The sequence below is a fragment of the Archocentrus centrarchus genome, chromosome 23 (genome assembly GCF_007364275.1).
Source record: "Archocentrus centrarchus isolate MPI-CPG fArcCen1 chromosome 23, fArcCen1, whole genome shotgun sequence".
In the NCBI taxonomy this organism is placed as follows: Eukaryota; Metazoa; Chordata; class Actinopteri; order Cichliformes; family Cichlidae; genus Archocentrus; species Archocentrus centrarchus.
This window is the reverse complement of record NC_044368.1, coordinates 1,376,154-1,397,157: the sequence shown is the minus strand read 5'-3', so window position 1 is coordinate 1,397,157 and position 21,004 is coordinate 1,376,154. Positions and strand designations below refer to the sequence as shown.

The 21,004-nt window shown below is 44.8% G+C and overlaps 1 protein-coding gene across 2 annotated transcripts in view; it reads left to right on the top strand.

Annotated features, from left to right (window-relative positions):
• phf21b (PHD finger protein 21B) overlaps window positions 1-21,004 on the top strand; it is a 95,553-nt gene that overhangs the window by 46,734 nt on the left and 27,815 nt on the right. For both annotated transcript variants that reach the window (XM_030720060.1, XM_030720059.1), the window contains exon 2: window positions 1,724-1,768. In XM_030720060.1, the coding sequence (XP_030575920.1) occupies window positions 1,724-1,768 (45 nt within the window). The remainder of the gene's footprint in view (window positions 1-1,723; window positions 1,769-21,004) is intronic.

Here is a 21,004-nt window from a genome sequence, read left to right as displayed (position 1 = left end):
CTCTGACGTCCTCGCTGCAGCTGATTTGGAAACTATCAGCGCTCGGCTTGTAAATTTCCCCAGTGTGAAAAGCAATGCATACCGAATGAATCTGCCTGTATTTATCTATCTGACTATCCTCACGCTCGTACGCGCTCGCCGCGCTGCAGCCTAATGCCGGCCTGCTGCGGGGAGGTAAAGAAATAAATAAAGCCTCTGCTCAGCTTCACTTTTTCCGCTCAGCTCCCCAGACGTACACCTATCCGTTAGATTACAGATGACAAATAGACCCAGATCCTCCTCTGCCGGCTGCGGCGGCCCAGCTGTGACGACGCCTCGTCCTCCTGAGGTTTCACCGGCGGCTGTTAGTGTTTGTTAAAGAGCAGGGCGGGCGAGGAGGGAGGAAGTTTGCAGCAGAGAGACGAAAACCAGCCGCCGATAAATCATTTTGTTCCTCGATTAACCTCGAGGACCTCACTCTGCAGCTACTGCATGTTATTACAAGTGTTTTCCAGCTGAGTGCGTCTTCACTGATTTATGCAATATTTCATTTACAGTTTCTGAGTCGGCGCTCTGCAGCATCTCAGTCTGTATGCAGGAGCAAATCTCACTGGAGGAAAAGAGTCACTTATTTAAACTGTTTGTTTTATGGACTAAATATTTGTCATTACCAGACTTATGTAAAGGTGTGGTCTGTTAGCAGCTCAGCCTGCAGACCATCTCCATCTCCAGGCTGGGAGAGACTGAGAGCCTCCGCTGGTCCTTTATCTGCTTGTTTCGTTTCCTCTTAGATGGGCCCCCAGCTGTGTGTGGGGCCCCCAGCTGTGTGTGGGGCCCCCAGCTGTGTGTGGGGCCCCCAGCTGTGTGTGGGGCCCCTGGGCCTGAGCCCAGAAGGCCCATTGGATAACCAGGCTCAGGTGGAGGGGGAGGAGGCTGGCTGACTGTGAGCGAGTCTCTCACAGCAGCCCGATCAGTCTACCTGCAGAAAAACTCAAGGCAGGAAGGGCCAGTGGTAACTGGTAGCTGCAGCTGCACTTTCAAAATAAGGGCATGGGGGGGAAGGCTGGCAGAAAACATGTTCATAAATAGGAAATATAAACTTCCCTGCTGCAGGTCTGAACTGAGGTTGTGTGTTTAAGTTGATTTTACAGCAGATTGAACCTTAAAAATCAGTTTTTTTTTTTTGGCTCATATTAAATCTGCCAGCGTTCCCGGACTTTAACGTGTTTCACCTCTCTGTGAGGTGTTTCTCTGCTCCCTGTGTGAGTCGGACTGACCATCAACGTGATGGTGACTTTTGTTTGCTGCTTTGTTTGAGAGCTCCTGAAAATCACAGGTAACCTCATTAACACCGCGGGTGATTTAATGTGCAGTAATTGGAACGTGAGTCAGCTCAGCATTAAGTCGGAGTGGCGACCCGGTTCTTTAAATCATTTTCAGGTTCATGTAGAAATCTTCTGTCCTTATGACGCATCAGAGCTGGACCCGTGCCCGTGAGCTCTGAGGACTCTGAAAATATTCATAGCATGAAGGTCACAGTCAGCGTGAGTGATTCTCATGAGATGACCCTTCACCTCTGGATGCTCAGGTGTAGTTGTGTAAAGGCAGAAACACGACCTGGAGGATAATCACGACTTTGAGCTTCAGGAAGTTTGAAATGTTCGACACTCGACATAAAAACTGATCTGCTGATTCCTCGAGATGAAGTTTTACTGACGCTTCTTTCTCCTTTTTTTTTCTGCAGAATCAGACGTTGTGCAAAGGCCTCAACGATCTTCAGAACGGACAGGTAAGCCACACTTCCTGTGTAGGTTTGTGTTTACCTGAACAGATGTCTCCCACCTGTGAGCCTGCTTCTTCACACTGTGGCTGATCTTTGTGCTCTGAGCTATTCCACTGTGGAAATCCTGAGGTTCAGGTTGTTGCTGAGCTTTGGCCACAGTTTACTGGTGGAGCTGCACTTCATGGATGATGTGGCTCAGCCTTGATCTCAGCAGTAGTTGATATTTGACCATGTGACCGTTCTGAGTGGGGATCCGAGAGGGTTCAGGTTCAGGTCCAGTCTGATCACATGGATGTCGTTCCTGTATACTGTGCATCAGAGTACGAACAGTTCATAATCTCAGATTATCGGTCTAATCTGCGATTGTGATCCCACTTCCTGACTTTCTCTGAAGTTTGGTGACTTTCCAAAGGGTCATTTTGGGGCGTTGATGGAAGACGACAGGCGCCGATTGTCTGCGAGCAGACTCAATCGTTTCCTTTGTGCGGCTCGGCGGTTCGTCTCTGTCGGTGGTGACGGCGAGCGTTTGTGACGGCGGGGAAGTGGCTGAGGAATGGGAGCGGGCCGAGAGGCCGCTTCCAGAGAGCAGAGACAAAAGGAGGAGAGAATAACAGCCGGAGATTCATTACACGTCAGTTTAATTTCAGAGCTGCGATTCATTATGCGCTGGAAGTCGATTTGGCCGCTCGCTGCGGCGGTTTCTGCAGGCCCTCCCATTTATTTGGTCTCTCAGAGGCGAGCAGGCAGAAGAAAGAGAACAAACCTAATTAAAGTGAAGCCTGTGATGGGTGGATAATTGTTGTGAGGCATCAGTGTGTGTAATTGAGGCAGAATTTGTTTTACAGGTTGTAAATGTGCATTTTCCCCCCTCAGATAGTTACTGCTGGACTTTCATGAGTATGAACGGCCACAGTCACGCAGTTAACCGGAGGAGGTCATTAAAGCCGCTTCTTCAGGACCCACAAAAATGATCCGAGCTTTCTGCAGAAACACAAACACACAAGTTACTCCAATTTGAGGTTTTTTTTGTGGTTAAAGACTCTGATTCGCTGCCACTCCTCCAGCCAAATAAATAAAGAGTGCAGCGTGGAGCACCTTTCTTTGTTACCTCCCTGAGGTATAATTAGACACAACCAGAGAGGGAGATCAATTCTGAACATCATAATACGACTCAGAGTGAAGCTGTTAAATGATCCTCAGGAGACTTTCTGGAGCTTCTGCAGTGTTTAACAGCCAGTCAGCATCAAGGGAGGCAGCTGCCGTCTTAACTCCCAGAACAGAGATGTGGAGGAGGGGACGAGTGCCTCGACCTCCACTCACCTGTTTCAGCTGCACGCTCAGGGAAGCCTGGAGCCCCCACAACCACACACTGTATATAAATGATGGCCACAGACAGTGTGACATCACCCACTATTTTCTGGACTCCATTTTGAAAATTCAGTGTTCACATATTGGCTGCCATCTTGTTTTTTGGAGTCCAGAGTTATCAGCTAACACTAGCTTACAGATGCTGCCAGAGCTCAAAAAGCTGCAGTTCCTCTGCCGTCCAGCAGGGGCTCCACAATGACTCAGTCCCCATAGACTCCCATGTTAAACCTTTCCAGCAGAAATAAACATGTTTACAGCTGATACAGAAACTGCTTTAGTCTCTGTGGATAATTTACTCTTCATCACAGCTGTACGGGGGGGGGTTCTATAATGCACCTGTTTACATTATATTAATGCTTAAAGTTTGCATCATCATCATCATATATTTTTATACTATCTGTGATGTTGGCTTAGAATCCTTGAAAATAAGAGGTTCACATACACATGCTATCACTACATACTGCCTCCTGCTGGTTTTTCCTGGCAGCGCACCACAATACAGCACTGGTGCATCGGTGTGGTGAGAACAGGTCGTTTGGTCTGTTTTAACGTTACCGGCTGTGGTTTGATGGTACCAATTCAGGACGACAGTTTTTATTTTTAAAACATCTTTTTGCGTGAACATGATTGAAAACCATAGTTAATGTCTGCCATTGATAACGGAAGCAGAGCCATTAATAGTGTGTTCCTAGATAAAGTGGGGCGACCACACTCGGTCACATCAGTTGCTAAAATGTCTCGGTCACTCGAGGGTTAAACCAGCGTCTCCAGAAAGCTCGGCCTGTTCCTCATTGGAGGCTGTTTATCAGACTTGGCGGAGGAGGCAGCCCCTCTCTTCTTCTTCCTCCTTTTTTCTTGCCCCTCCGACTGTGACGGTGTTCAGGACCCGTGTATTTGCTTTGGGCCGGCGGGTAAATGTTGACACGGTGGATGTGAATGAAAGCTTTACCTCGCCGCTTAGAGAACAGAGGATTTTTGGAAGGTGGCGTGAGGCCTCCTGTCATCATTTCCTCCCCACACCTGTCCCACTCAGAGCCACTGCCTGCAGCTCAGCTGGCTGTGGCCTGCTCTTCCTGTCACTGCAGCCGTTTCCCTCCATCACTCCATCACCTCTCACAGGTCCGCCTAAACTAGTTCCCTCTCCGACTCAATCATTCGCTCCATTATGGCGCCTTTAACGAGCGGCCGAGCCACCAGAGCCCCCCCGCCCCCCTTTTTTCCTTCTCGTCCACAATCACTTCAAATTAGATCAGCGAGTCAATACAAGAGTCAATATTTAATTTGCTCACAGCAGGTGGTGATTCAGGCGGGGACATGGAGGATCCATCGGGAGGACGCCGTCCTTCACATGAAGCGCTCCTGACTGATAAAATGTCCTGAAAGAGGGAAAAACAAACAGGAAGTCATGTTCTTGCCTTCAGACGATACCCGACAAAAGCTTTAGTGGAGTGGACTGTAAATAAAAGATGGACATTTCCACTGTGAGGTCACCTGTGTGAAGCCTCAGTGAGTTTAGCTAGCCTGGTTAGCAGGCTGCAGCCATAGACCATAGATTTCTCCAAGTGAGGAAGGCAAATATTCCCGTTTATTTGGTTAAAGTCATCATGCAGTTTAATTCATACAGCAGAAGCTGACTGATTCATGACGTCAGCTCAGGCTCAATAAAACATTCCACCTTAAAAAGCTGGCGTTAGCTGCCGGCGGCCTTCAGTGGATTCACGTTTTTTCATTTTCTCAACAAAGATTTGAAGGCAGCAAAAAGTCCTTTAACGTTTGATCCTTTTTCTGAAGCGGAAACGAGACTTCTTGTAATACCAATCGGAGCGTTTTTGCCACGCTGCCGCAGCGAGGCGGCTATTCATCCACAGCTCACGAGGGTCCCTCCTCTTCCTCCTCCTCCTCCTCCTCCTCCTCAGAACTGGACCGCTCTGCATCCAAACTGAACTCAGCTTCATGGCCACACTGGTGTTTTTATGGGTAATAAAATGTCAAATGTGACGGATGGCTGTGGGTTCGATCTCTGCTGCTCTGGTTTGTTTCGACTGGTTCTTGTCTGTTGCTGCTAAAACTGCATCTTTTAGTGACCTTTGACCTTTGTTTACTTCAGCTGCTGAAAGTTTCTTATTTCTTCTGTATACAGATAATATTCTACTGTTTTTTATGGTTACATGGTTCATCTAACTCAACATTTCCTGTATACTTTTCAAAATAAAGGCCCTTTATCGTTTGAGTGGGCAGAAATATTTAATTTTTTTGTTGTGAAACACTTGCAGGATTTTTATTTGAAGTACATGAGATTATATATGTTATGGTATTTCTTCTCCCGCAGCACAGAATGACTTTCAGTGAATCAGGCCAAGTTTCTCTGGGCAGAATCACTCGTCTCCACATTCACGGCTCTTTTGTCCTGGTGTTTGAATGTGGGTCGGCAGAGGCTCAGCTGAGACCACCTCACACAGCTGGGACCTCCAGCTGTCCCCATACTTTTGCCTCTGAAGCAAAGTTAGACTAAAGGTGTTTTTCTGAACAGAGAGAAACCACCAGAGAAACACCTGTCAGATACACAGGAAAGAGGAAGTGCTTCTTCACGGCTGAGTGGGTAACAAGGTCTTCCTCTTCTCGTCCACCCTTCATCCCCACTCCTCTCTGTCGCTGGGTTTAATTACACACCGTATGCCGACACTGCCGCCGGCGTTTTGTTAACCACAGTCGCTGCTCGAACCAAACGCTTCATTTACATCGACCCCGCGCTCTGAACAACTCTCCTCCGTATCTGTCCTGAGCACGGGCTGCACGGAGCGCGCTCAGTCAGGCGCCACTGGCTCCAGGTCTTTGTAAGATGTGCTTGAATAAACAAAGATGATGACGGGCTGCATAAATACATGTTTACATGGAGACGACCCTCGGGTTGTTGTTTTTAAAGTGTCTTTTACTCATTAATGACCAAAGTGGAGAATTATTCTTTATGTCAGGCTCGAGGAAGGTTGCCATAACAACTAATGGGTTTTGGGCTATATTAGCAGCTGGGTTTGGACTGGTTATTACCCTCCCCTGCAAAATAAAATGGGAGGATATTGTTGTCATACCGCCTGCCTGTCTGTGAGGTTTTACCTTTCTGGGCTACAGACTCCAAAACTACACGGAGCTGAGCTGAAATTTATCACGTGTTCTTTACCCTTCAGCGATATGCAGCATGATATTCATATTCCTGGATGTTTAGTACCTTTGTAACTTTGACTGTATTTATCTGAAGTGGAGAGTAAACAACATGGAGGATTTCAGGCTGCTAATGCTATGATGATATATGCTAATGATATGCAGCCTCTTCCTCATGCCTGATTGGCTTAGCCTAATCATGTGATCATATTGTGCTGTGTGATTGGTTATACCTACATGACCATTATTGAGTGAAATGGAGAAAATGGGGATTCCCCATATCTATCAGCTGACCTCGAACAGCTGGCAGCTAAAGATCCAGCCTGTTTACAGGAACATCAGCTCCAGGCTGCAGCCTGATTGGTTAACCTGTGATGCCAACTTCTGATTGGCTAAACATCCTCTAACATGCTGGTCAGGGATGACTCATGGCCATAAATAGTACAGACTATGACTCATCATTGAGCAATATTAAAGCCATACCTACTGCTCAGCAATATTGCTCAAATGGAAACATGATTGATTATAGTGATGTAGTAATATTCCTGTACACACATGAGTATAATATGTTGTGAGTACCTTGTAAGTATGCATTATATCTGGCTTGTTGTTATAGATTATATAAATAGGAGGACATTATGCAGTACACACCTGTGTACAGAGTGCAGTACTTTCTCTGATTTGTTACCATGGAGACATTTGTGTCTGCTCTAGGATGAGTACTGAAAGTATTTGTGGAAATGTTAAAGATAATCACAGATTATCTCTGACAGCATGCTTAAAATTGATTTTAATGATTGATTGTTAATAGTGAAAACCTTTGCTGGGATCTGTATGATATCTTTACTAACTCAGAGGGGGCTAAAATTATTTGGCTCAAAGTTTAGAGCGAGGCCTCTAAATTAGTGCAGAGTAGTTTAGCAGAAGGTAATCAGACGTCTGCTGAAGGGTTCCTGTTATGAAACTGTGTTGTTATCCTGACCTCTACATTTATGCTATACTGTCAGTAATTAAAGCAGGATCTCCTCATCAGTGATGGGTCTTGGTTTAGTCTGTGTTATAGTGGCTGCTTTTGGACTGCTTTGATTCCTGCCTATAAAAGTACTGATTGATGGTTAGTCAGGTGTTTCTGGAAAGACGGATGTCTCGGCCATAAACCTGATCCAGGTTCTGGATGTCCTGATTACTCCTGGTGCTGGAACCAGCACACAAACCAGAGTAAAGTGGAATGAAAACTGAGAGCAAACATGGATCCAGCCTTCAGCGTGCACTTCATAAAGGCAGCACAGACTGATGCAGTGCACTCCCTTCACCCCCCTGATAAATATCACCCAGGCCCCTCCCCTGCATGGCGGACTGTGTTGGGATGTTTCCTCTTAGCCTCTGAAGGGGGGGGCGGGGGACAACGAGAGGGACGGCTTTCTCCCTTTGTCCCCTCAGAGCCCCCTTGGCGACTGCAGGAAGTTCTCAGATGTCTGCAGAGATGCAGCGAGGGTCTGTTAACAGCAGATGTTCAGATATTACAGCACTCAGCTTACACAGGACTCTTTATCAGGACCTTTTACTGAGTGCACACAAACGACTGCCTGCATTCAGAGCTTTACTCCAGTGTTTTCTCTAAAGTGACCCACATTTGGAAAAACCACGAAGCTGTGTTTAGGAAAATCAGTCTAAGTGTTGTTGTAGTAATTCATATCATCAGTTCTCACATCATGTCTTTATTTTCACACTGATCTGATGATTCCTGTGGTTTTTATTTCTGCACCTGTTTCTGATTTCCTGTGATGTGTACAGCATTACTCCAGTTGTTCTGCTGTATGCATAAATGCTATTTGATTTTTCATCTTGTACAATTAAAAAAATAACAGGCGTAGCACTAAAAGTAAAGTGAGTACTCTTTAAAAAGAAAGGAGTGCTTCATGTTTTTCTCTGATTTCTAATTGATGGCGGTGATGAGAGAGATTCAGGGTTCAGACTCGGGTTCAGTCTGTTTTTAATCTCGGGTTTTGGACTGGTTTTAGGCTTTTTAATGGCTTCTTTTTGAAACTGGTTTCACTCCAGTTTAGACTGTATTTTGACTGGTGTTAGTGTGTTTTTAGGTACTGTTATAGTCTGTGTTTGAGGCTGAACCTGTGCTGATTTTGTTCTAGTCCTGCACTAGTTTAACTCAAGTTTAAGACGACAGCTGAGGCACCGGTTTTGGAGCAGTTTGGAAATCTCGCCTCGCTCCTTGTGTGGATTCAGTTTTTCTGTCTTCAGGTCATGTGATCCAGACTAAGTCCATGATGCAGAGATCTGGACCATCTGTTCCTAAGACTGCTTATTCTTCTCTTAAAGAGAGCTCTTTATTACACAAACTGTAAGGAAACGTGTTTGGTGATTATTTCTTTGTCGCTTCTTGGCAGTAAATCCGATTCTGTTGGAAAGCCTTAAATGGAGCCACATTTGTGAGGAAAATGCATTTGTGGGTTGAGCAGCAGAGTTGAGTATGTGGGCTGCACCCATGAAAACTTGCCAAATCTTCTCTGCTGTTGACTCTGTTCGGAGCTTCTGGGACTCGAGGTGCTGATAATCAGGCTTGTCATCATTGGAGGTAATCTCACTGCAGAGAGAAACTGAGATGAGGTTCTACAAGCAGCACGAATCCCATATCTCCACAGTCTGGGACCGAACTCTATCCTCCAAGATGGCCACGCTGGCCCCCACAGAGCAGGTTTATCAGAGACACCTGGGAGTGGAGAGGATGGACGGCCTGCCTGCAGTCCTGACCTCAAACCCACTGAACACTGGTGGTATCAGATTGGACGTGCTGTTCATGCCAGAGTGACCATCACAGCCGCACTGGCTGACTCGTGATGAATGCTGGTTGCAGAATGTGATGCCGACCTGCAGCAGTGTGCGAGCAGCATGAGGAGGAGGTGCCAGGCTGCTGTTGCTGTGTGTGGTTCTTCCACATGCTGCTGAGGCTCCTGATTATTACATGAATAAACTGTTTAATTGCAGATGTGTCTGTTTCTTCAGACTTCAATCATCCAACCCAAACAGAATCAGCTGTTTGGCATTGGCAGGTTTTTCACGGGTGGAGCCACAAATAGATTTTCCTTACAAATGTGGCTCCATTTAAGGAGAAAAAAACAGGCTTTCCAGCAGTATCAGATTTATTACCAAGAAGCAACAAAGAAACAATCAAACCCAAATGTCTTTACTTTCTGTGTTAAGATTATTTGGACTTGTTGTCATGTTGCAGAGGTTTCTTCTCAGACTCCACTTCATACAAAAACTCTCTGGAAAACGTAAAAATCCTAAAATGGTTAAAGGTGAACGTTGAAATGAAAATGCAAACTAAACAGTGAGAATTGGTCATATAGAGTATACACCTCAGATTATAACACAGCCTAATAAACAGCATGAAGTTTAACACGTCTGGACCGTTTCTCACATTTAAAAAACTTTTTCTATCTTATCAGGAAAAAAATGAGTCACTTTATATTTTCAGATCAAACTTTCAGTTGTTTTTTGGGTGTGTGGTCCCCTGGTGGCCGTCAGCAGTACTGCACCTCCGGGGTCTTTGAGTTTGAGCCTCGGCGTCGTGTCGGAGCTTCATCTCAGGCTTTTTGTGAAGTGTGGCTCTGTGTGCTCGCTGCTCTTTGTGGCTGCATCTGTTTGCCTCCATTGTTTGCAGGAGTCCATCTGCTGGCCTCCAGCTCAGCCCCTCCTCCCCTGCCTCAGACAACCAGCACCCTGCAGCCTCACCCCTCCTCCTCCTCCTCCTCCTCCTCCACTTTGCTGGGAAGCCAGCTGTCCTCCTCTTCCTCTCCGCTATCCCACCATCACTGAGCTGAAGAGGCTTCTTCAGAAAACTTAGACTGAGCACATCCTCGTGTTTATGATGATTTGATTTAAAAAGCATCAGCGTGCATTAATGAACAGGTGGGTCTGTGCAGGCTGATGTTCCTCTGCTGTCCCTGCATGTAGACGGCATTTACACACAGCAAAGGAAACCAAAACATGCAACCTCGTGTTAAACATTAAAGATGACTTAGAAAAACTCACACACACCAAAGCACATGACTTCAGATTATGGTGGCATGTTTGTTCTGTAACTGCAGTTCAGATATTTCAGGTTTTTGCTGCTCAGTAAGAAAACAGACGGCCCAAAAACACTTTTTCTAAAAGTTCTTTTTGGGTTTCTTCTAGAAGAAGCTCTGGGAGCTGTGCTTTGATTTGATACACTTTAACGAGCTCGTTGAGAAGAGGAGAGGGGCTGGGCTGGGAAACAGTCTGTACACAAGTAAAATATCTGCATATTTAATCATGTTTTCCTAGTTTGAGAAACTTTCTGATGTTTTTGTGTTGATTTGGTCCAAAGACGTGCAGTCAGTGGGGTTAGGTTACCTGCTGATTTTAAATGGTCCATATGTGTAAGATCCCAGCTTAAATATGGTGTGTTTTTAGCTCCCCTGATCTGCTGATGTTCCACAAACCGTCCAATAATTGGTTGATCAGTGTTGGCTGTGCTGGACGCCGCTCTGACTATCAGCTCGTCATGCTAAACAAATACATTGTGATGGATTAGCAAATCATCTTCAGCTTTAGAGAAACTACATTTGGCCTTTTCCACTAATCTGTGACATTTTAAGATCAATCGATTTATAGATCAGCTGAGAAGTGACCGGTAAACTGATCGATAATGAAAACAATTGTGAATTGCGCCCCGATGCTGCAGCATTGTGTTTATTCGGCGTGATGTTCGGAGCTGTTTCACTGATGGATGAAAACATTAGTGGACTATAAATACCTTCAGCCCAACATTGTGAAGTATGCAGATCGATAATTCAAAATGACAACTGTGAGTATTGATCAGTGGGAGCTGTGTGGACAGGCAGCTGCAGAAAGTGAAAGAATCAATGAAGCTGCTGAAACTAAATTTCAGTGTTGAATTTGGAGGTTTTTCTGAAGTCCTTCAGTGCAGATGAGGCCCCGGGCTGCCTCTCAGCTGCTCTTCATGCTGTCCACTGGTTTTATAGAAATATTTTATTCTCTTGATTTTCTGTGGCTGGCTGTAAAGGACTCATGACTGTGGAGACATACTGAATACAAACATTCAAAAACAATCTTAAAGCAATGAAAGATGATGTCATTAAATGGAGGTAGAACATTAAAAAAAGTTGCATATAAACTAACTTTTATTTGTGCCATTCAGACAATATTGAACCACCAGGAGCATCACGATGTGTGACAGGTGAACACCTTTCAGGTGAATGTCATGTTCTGTCTTCTTGAGTAAAATTAAGCACTGAAAGGATGTCTGGGAGAATAAATCACATTTCTGAACCTGACTGCTTTCCAAATATACGGCTGATGAATATCTGGCACAGATCTACATCGATAAGCAGGATCCAGACACCAAAGAGCTCCACCAAAGCCATTGGTCCATTCTTCTGTTAGTGATCTCCAGCCAAGCCAGTGATGAACAACATTTTTCCAAAGCAGTCTGGATCCAAAATTTAATGGGTTCTTCCTTTTCACGGGCTTCACATCTTAACATAAAAATTAATGAGATGAAATGTAATCTTGCAAAAAGGTCAAACAACTAAAATTAAAAGCATATCATCAGCATAGAGAGACCTGCAACATGTGTGGTGTGAATATCACAAAATGTAAATCTCCTGTCCCAACTACACTGCTCAGAAAACTTAAAGGAACACTTTGAAATCACATGAGATCCCAATGGTAAAGAAATCCTGCTGGATACCTGTACTGATATGGACCAGGTAATGTGTTAGGGATGTTAGTTTGATGGAAATTAAAATGATCAGCCTACAGAGGCTGAATTCAAAGACACCCTGAAAATCAAAGTAAAAAAATTATGCAGCTAAAACTTCATTGCAGTAACTCTAAATGGTGCTCAGTAGTTTCTGTGGCCCCCATGTGTTTGTATGCACACCTGACAACATTGAGCTCCTAATGAAATGGTGGATGGTGTCCTGGAGGATCTCCTCCCAGATGTAGACCAGGACCTCTCTGAGCTCCTGGTCAGTCTGAGGTGCAACCTGGCGGTGTTGGATGGACCCAAGCATAATGTCCCAGAGGTCTTTACTGGATTTAGGTCAGGCGAGCGTGGGGGCCACTCAGTGGTATCCATTCCTTCATCCTCCGGGAACTGCCTGCATACAGCTGCTACATGAGGCCGAGCATTGCTGTGCACCAGGAGGAACCCAGGACCCACTGCACCAGCGTAGGGTCTGATAGCTCCAAGGATTTCATCCTGATACCTGATGGCAGTCAGGGTGCTGTTGCCTAGCCTGTAGAGGTCTGTGTGTCCCTCCATGGATAAACCAAACATGCTGCTCCATCGGCCAAAAGAACCTTTTTCTGGGAACATAATTAAAATAAGATTACAAACAAATAACAACACATCATCAGCACAGAGTGATATGTGACGGATAGTGTTCTAACTTAAATGTTTGGTTAAAATGACGGCTGACACAGAAAAGCTTCGACAAATTAAATTAACCTCTTAATATGAAGGCAGGTAACGAAGCTAACAGCCCAATCCCAAATAAATCACCTAAACCAAAAATTAGATCAGTTTTCCATTTGAAAAAAACAGATCAAAGTGCCTTTAAAGCTCTCTGTAATGGTAATGTGATGGAGCAGACCTCAGAAAGAATAACTTCTGCTTTGATGAAACTAACTGGAACCTTATTAGCAAGTACTCGCATATCCCAACGCTGTGTTTAGTCTTAAATAATGGGTGGATATTGATGCTTTCGGTGCTCCAGGTTCTGCATTATGTATGATTTTTGGACAGTTTATAAACTCACTTTGTCTCAGTAGTTAAAGTCAGATCACAAATGAACCAGCAGTAAGTAAAAACTATAGTACAGAACTATGAAATACTCTAAATTTGAAGTATAAGACCTCACAAAGCTTAAAGCACCTCAACAGTAGCTGATTCGCCTTCAGCTGTCACATTTTCCTGCAGGTGACTTCCAGAGTTTGACTTTTAATTTCTCCCAGCTCCTGGTCTGCTGTGTGCTGTCGCAGCAGGAGAGATAAAACCAACAGAAGCTCCTCATTTTGCTCAACAGATGTCCTTAATCTCAGCTAATCCAACCCGTTAAACGGTTGTTTTCTCTGCAGCGAGCGTGGGGCGCCGACCCTGGCACAAAGCTTCCCACAGGCCAGTTGGACTCGCTCAGACCCCCTCTGGTCCTGGTCTAGTGCTCTCAGCTCCTCACCGCAGTGCCAAGCACAGGCTGAATTAATAAAGTGTCTGTTTGTGAGGCCATATGTGAGAGGGGGCAGCTCAGAGCAAGAAGAAAAACAGCACTTGTTGTCATCACGAAAACAGAGTAGATGAAGACGTTTTCACCACTTTCAGAAACGAGGAAAAAGATTTGTGATCATGTTTCTGATTGGACAGTCCCACAACACTATGGAATATTTGTCTCTCTGTTTATTGTAAAACAATAGAAAATGTCCATTATTGCTGTCAAACTTTGCTTTTGTGGATTTTACAATAATTTCTTTGTCCCAAAATAGCCAAATTTCAGTTTTCTACCACATTTGGATCCAAAACAAACACAAACTCAAAAGACACAAAGATTTATTTTTGAAACGTGTGAAACAAATTTTTAAAATTAAAAAACAGATTTTCTTGATTTGCATCAATGCAACAAATCATATTTGAGCCCCCATCACGAGGGATCCCTGATCTCTGTGTTTAAAGGTCCTCATGGAGGATGTGCCTTCACCTCTCACAGCTTAGGAAGAGTTTTTGAAGAGAAAACACCTTGAAAAAAGGTTCAAAGCTGTACCTGCTGTTATTCAGGAACATGACAGATTTGTAAAGTCACTGAAGCACAAAAGCAAAAATATATATTTTTAGTTTGTTTACATGTGCAGAACTTTAAAAACAGAGTTTAACCCAAAGAGCAAAGGGTGAATCTGTTACCGAGTGTTAAAGATGACTGCACAGGTATAAAGTAAAGATGTAATCGGTGCTCAGGTGTGGCCACGTTAGCAGTTATGACTCAACAGCAGAGCTCCTCACTTCAGAAATCAGCTCTTTGAATAAATCATTTGTCCCTTCAAATTTCAAATCAGTCCCTTTAAAGAACTTTTACTAGCTTTAATTTAGCAGCTCTTACTCTGAAATGACCTGATTCGCTCCCTCAGATTAATAATTTGTGCCATCAAATGACTAAATCATGGTTTGAAATGACTTCATTTTTGCCCGTTTTCCTCTCTTGCATCAGCCGTGAGCCAGAACACGGACTTTGTGAAGTGGGTCAGAACCTCAGCGCTCTGAAAGGAAACTTAGATATCCGTTCAAATGTTTTTGGGGATGCCACAGATGCAAATGGACAAAAATCGATCAAATAACGCTGATGAGGTCCATGCTGAAGACTTTAGAGCAGCAAAGATCGTGATTTGATTCATAATTTGACCACACACAAACTTGTTTGAAGCACATTTAAATGGAAGCACAACAACAAAGAACAGATTTAACCTGCTCAAACAGCTCGTGTTTGGAAACTGATGCATAACCTCATCCTGCTTTAGTAAGTGAGGACAGGAAATCGAACCAGCCAATCACCAAGTGTTAAAGAATCTGATATCCAGATACTCGAGTATTTGTAACACAAACCGCAGTCAGAGCTGTTAGTGAAGAGCAGTCCAGACCTTCACCTCTCCTGAGCATCCAGGTTTTCGTGGGAGGCAGTTTCCATCAGACGTTTCTGACAGCACAGTCTTCCTTTGGGACTTTTCAGGCTAGTCCTCATCGTTCCTCCGCTGGGCTTCCCACATCATGTTTAGAAAAGGTCTGATTTTCACTCCTCGGTGTGAACATGGCCGAGCTCCAGCCCGACCTGCTCATTCAGACGCTAACCGGCCATTTAATCAGCACCAATAACGTCTACTGCTGCTCCTTCTGCCATTTTTCATCCTCTTATTATCTGCGATTAGGAGAGCAGAGCTGAGATGATCAGTGGACGCAGCAGCGGCTCTATAATTTCTCTCCGGCTCTTCATTTTTTAATATAGAGTTTGACCTTTCAGAGGTATGTGGTGGTTGCCGCCGCTGGTCAATATTCTCCGCTCTCGCTGAAGGTGCGAGCCGTTCGCTCGGCAAATAAATGTCTTCATTAAAGCGACGACCCCGAGCCACATTTCTTCTCAATGACATTCAGATCGTTCCTGCTTCACTCTGTGATTTTGTTTGGCCTCCGATAAACGCTGAGGGACGAGGATGGGAGATTAAAGACGCTCGGTTTTCACAGGTGAACCAATCATGAGAAGCTTTGAAACCTTTTTCCAATGGGATTAATGTTACCGGGGAGATTTAATTCATCATTCTGTGAGAAATTAAAGGATGTGGACTGTAATGGGAAAATCAAAAAAGACCATTGAGAACGAGCTTCAGGGTCTTCAGTTTTAGGCTTTTATTAGTTTTAGTAATCCAGTTCTAACTGAGACGGGTTCATTACAATCAGGAGCTGCTGACCGATAACTGTGCTTCTTTTAATGGCACCAGTTTGACCCACATGAACAGATCCGGGTTAAAGAGGCGCTCAGAGGGAACCTGTGCCTGTCTGTATCCAACATTACGTACAGATGACGGCTTTCACTGCAGGGAACATGTTGGTGTCACCGTGTTTCCAAAAGCTGAGGGAACCCAGAAGCACAGGAGATGCTTTCAGCTGCAGGAGGTGAAACGTCTCCTCATCATCATCAGGGCTAATGTAGCTGTGCAGTAATAATGATCTGCATTAGTGAACCTGAATGCAGCTTAAAGTACTGCAACATTCCAGATGTTTAGTCCACTTTTTCTCAGTGACACTTTAGCACAATAGGCACTTTGACTCCACCCTCTCATCCACATGTTCACATCTGTCTCCAACAAACTCCACCTGTTAGTTTCTGCACAGAGATCAGAACCCACAGTGGTTACCTCCATCTTTTATATCCAGGCTATGTTTTGGATGAATAAAGGTCCAGTTAAAGACAGGTCCACGTGCCCGCACTGCTCTTACTCTGATCTTGGATCTGGCCTGGAACTGGGACAGGAAGCACAGATGTCCCTTCAGTATAAAAGCTCGCCTGTTGGGCCTCGTCCTCGCTGTGGATGGTGAGGTGAGCCCTCACCTCTGGGTGTATTAAAACCAGGAGGTCTGACCTGCGAGTCTTTTACAGACCCGGGAGGATCGGGTGAAATCAGGCTGCTGCTTCTTCTTGAGTTGATCTGCGTTCGTCTTGTTTTCATTTACGTAGCAGCTCTCCGGCTGCGGGCTGCTGCTGTGACCGAGTCTCTATAGCAACATTGTAGTGTGATGCTGCAGGAGGGAAATAAAGGCAGGAATCCTGAACAGACATCCCTTCAGTGTGAAGTCACACGAGCTGAGCCGACACGCCGTTTAAGTCGTAATAAGAGCGGGAGGGGTGAGATTTGATCTTTTATTTTGCATGGAGAGGTGCCGCGGTGAGAACAGCGGGCAGCTTCGATCACGTTTCAGTAAATCACATTAAAAAGGAGACACATTTTTATGATCTCACATTGATGCGAGCAGCACGGCGGCTCTGTCACTTCTGAAAACCCAATTAGCAAAGACAGGCGATTGAAACCTCGGCGAGGACGGCGGTGATAGCCGGAGACTCGCAGCAGGCTCGACTCAGTTCTGTTTCTGCTTTGGCATTCAGCCGGAGAAATATCTTCTGGGCACTTTTGCTGAAAAGTTAATTGAGATGATAAACAAATCAGAGTTCGGAGCTGCTGCTGAGATTTCCTGTTTTTCTCTCCTGTGTATAAAAAAAGGCAGAAATCAAAGACGCCGAAGGCAGCAGGCCGCCGCAGAAACGCGGTGATTAGAGCCGCTGCTGCAGATCGATTCAAGAGGTATTGTCACCGTTTGTATACTTAAAGTTTGTGTCTTTGGGTTCATTTACTGAGTAAACACTTTTATCTTTCTCTGCAGTGAAACTGTGACTGATTCTGTGCTTGTTACGGAGCCATAATCAGCACCACGCATTCATTTAGAGCAGGATTCAGAGGCTCGTGCAGAGGAGGAAAAGCTCAGTCAGTTCAGCTGATGGACCACAGACTGTATGTGAAAGATGGAAGGAGGCTCCCACTTTGGACGCCACATTTTAAAGTGTAAATGTTGGTGTTTTGGAACAAGTGGCCATATTTGGAAGACTGGTTAGGATACCAATATAGTAACTATAATACTAGTTCCTTCACTGACCAACAGTGTCTTCACTTTATGTCAGGGGTCTCAAACTCAAATGACCTGGGGGCCACTGCTGGCTCTGTCATCTCTCAGTGGAGGGCCGCTGCTTATATATAAAATTATAATTGTAATTTTTAAAAATTATATTAGGAGACACATTCGTTACTCACCAGACACGTTGGGTTTTTGTGAATAAATCATCCTCATAAAATGCTCTGTGAAGAAAATGAAGGTGACACCAAGCGATGATGTAATGAGGTCCTGAAACAGAGATTCTGGGTTCATCCAACTTATGAGAAAGCAGCAGCAGGGGGAGTTTCATGGTTTGATCCCGGAGTCGAAGCTGCATCACGTCCTCTTTTGCACGTTTCACGATTTCAGTGGGAAGTCTGAGCTCTTGTTGGCAGAGCTGGGATCACATCTGAGGAGGCCGAGAATAGTTTCAGAGAGCCGACTGACCCGGAGCACCATGTAGCTGTGTGTCGGAGGTAAAACAGTATGATTATACTGTTCCCACGTCGCTGTATGTTCAGTGTATGGGTGCACGCTCACATTTTGCAAAATGCAGCGCTCTGATTGGTCAGATCTTTTTGTTCACTTGACAAAGTCAGAAAAATCAAACTTGATCTGAAAAAATAAATGCTGCAAATTCGCGCTCTGAAATGACGCGGTCAGTGTGAACAGCTGCATTAAGAACAGGCGAGTCCAAAAAATATTCTTAACGCGTGAAATTTACACGTCCAGTGTGTAAAGGCCTTTCCCAGGCACGGGAACCAGTGAAGACTGTGAGTTGAATTTTAGCGGTAACCTATCACGTGACCGAGACAAGCGTCGCTGGAAGCTCTTTCTTTTGATATATTTATACACTCACCGCCTTCATTTGGTACAGCTCACTGCTACCCTTCAGAGCTGCTTTAATTGTTCATGGCTCAGATTCATCAGGAGACATTCTTCACACATCTGTGACTCAGTGTCAGTTCAAGAAGTCTGAGCTTTGTGCCACGGTGAGTTACCGACAGGAGATGGTACACTGAGGTCACAAAGGGACGGACGTGGTCAGCAGCATCACTCAGGTAGATGTTTGAATGGTGCTCAGCTGGTACTAAGGAGCCCAAATTATGCTAAAAAACAGTCTCCCCCACACATCACACCAGCAGCCTGAACGTTGATACAAGGAGTGGCACCCAGTGTGGTCTTCTGCTGCTGCAGCCCATCTGCTCCCATCTGTGCTCAGAGATGCTCTTCTGCATAGATTGGTGGTAACAAGGGATTATTTGAGTTCCTGTTGCCATCCTTGTGCTTGAAGCAGTCTGTCCATACTCCTTTGACCTCTGACCTCGGACATCAACAAGGCATTTTCACCCAGAGAGCTGCTGCTGGATACTTTCTCTTTTTCAGACCTTCTCTGTAAACCCAGAGATGTTTGTGGGGAAACCCCAGCAGATCAGCAGACCAGCCCGTCTGGCACCAACAGCCACGTTCAGTCACCGTCTTCATCACTCCGATGCTCAGTTTGATCCTCAGCAGGTCGTCTTCACTCTGTAGGTTGGTGGGTTTAAAAATCAAATGAAAGGCATTTAAATGTGAATATTTATGTGGCTGACAGTTACAAACAGAGAACAGTTGTCATCTCCCAGGGTTTAATTACTCATCGATCCACCAGCCAATAAGCTGATTAATCGTTTCAGCTCTTCTTTTGGACGTTTCCTGCTTTGGGATCAGCAGCTTGTCACATTCCAATGAAGTCCGAGCTACACGGGAAAATTAGACTCGGGGCGTGTTTGATTTGCATTTAAATGGATTTATTGTCCGCTGACGGTGTGACGGGCGGAGACTGACCACATGATCAGACTAGAGGAAATGAGGCACTGCGTCGCACGGTTTGGCCAAGGTCCCCATCCGGCCACATAATGAACATTTTAATGTGATTGTTATCAGCTGGAAGGCAGCGGCGGTGGAGGAGGAGCAGTGCTGAAGCTCTGCTGAAGCATGGAGACATGGTCTCCGATCCTCTGAAGCATGACTGCCTCAGTTCGATTTCATGGATTTTTCTGCCTTTTAAAGGTAAAAAACAAACGCTGAACATCAGGTGGGACAAACAGAAGACTGCTTTCATTTAAAACTACATGAAACTGCTTTAATGACTTGAGTTAATCAACTGGAGTCACTTATTGATCTTTTGATAATTACTAATGATGCTCAGGAGGGCTGAATAACATGAAATTATAGACTCTGTAATTGGCTAGCGAAGCCTCAAGCTGAGCATTTTTAAGCCAGATGTGGTGACAGCACCGACTAAAACACTGAAACCAGGCTTGGATCGATTTTAATGAGCTCAATGAGTTGGTTTCATGTTTTAGAGTCTTCACCTTCATGAAGACGTCGTGCCTAAAAGACAAACTAGTCTGAACAGGAGTGACTCTGAACAGGGCGAAGGACCAAAGACTGAGCTCCGTATCTGCTGAGAGGATCCAGGTTTTCACGTCCACGCTGAAACCGTCAGCTGTTCGTTTGAATCTGCCTGTGGTTCCTGAGTTTTTAGCAAAGCTCTTGGAAAGGTTGTCGGTGAAGAACAAGAACGGCCACCGAGGCAGCGCCCTCTGTGGGCAGGAAATACAATTGTCTTATAAACATCATGTGATCAGGTGATCGGTAACAGGCACTGACGTGAGTGATCGAGTTTATGAGTGATGATATTACTCTGCAGAATATTTCTGATTAACCAGCTCGCCCTCTCTCCTGACACTTCCTCTAAAGGTAAAAACGGCAGGTGTGAACTGTAGAAGTGAGGTCAGAGGTCAAAGGTGACCTGATATTTGGGTGCAAACTATAATGTGATATTTAGGATCCTCTTATATCATTCCCTATATGCCTCTATGCTGTCAGTACAAACAGGCAGTATGAAACAGCTCTGTGCAGCATCATTATCACTTTGACCTTCAGATCAAACTATTTACCTTGAAGGAGAGGTCAGAGGTCAAAATAATTTGAATACGAGTAGTTCAAATCTTTGTATGGCACCTTCCATATGTTGACAGTACACTCCACAGTTGGTACAAGTCACAGTTCCTAAGTTATAAATAAAGCTTTTTGTCAGTTTTGGACCAGAAAACTCGTGAAGTTGACCTTGTTGACCTTGTGGATGTGAACCAAATTTTAATTGATTTGAACACATAAATCTTGACTTGGGCTGCTTCCCTTTTGTCTGAGGACAGACATAAAACCGCAGTGAGTACGGTCTGTGCTCACAGAGGGAGGGGGACGACTCCCACAGCTGGTTACAGCGGACCAGCTGAAACCTTCTCCTCTGATTGCTCTTAAATTTGAATGAAATTAGTTTGAAACTGAGCCTGTGTTGTCCTTGATATGTTATTGATATGGTCTGCATGTGATGTGTGATAGGTGTAATTATGTGATCGTTTACGTTGGTGTCTGCTGCCCTCATTTGTGTTCGTCCTGGTGATGAATCAGAGGGTGATGAA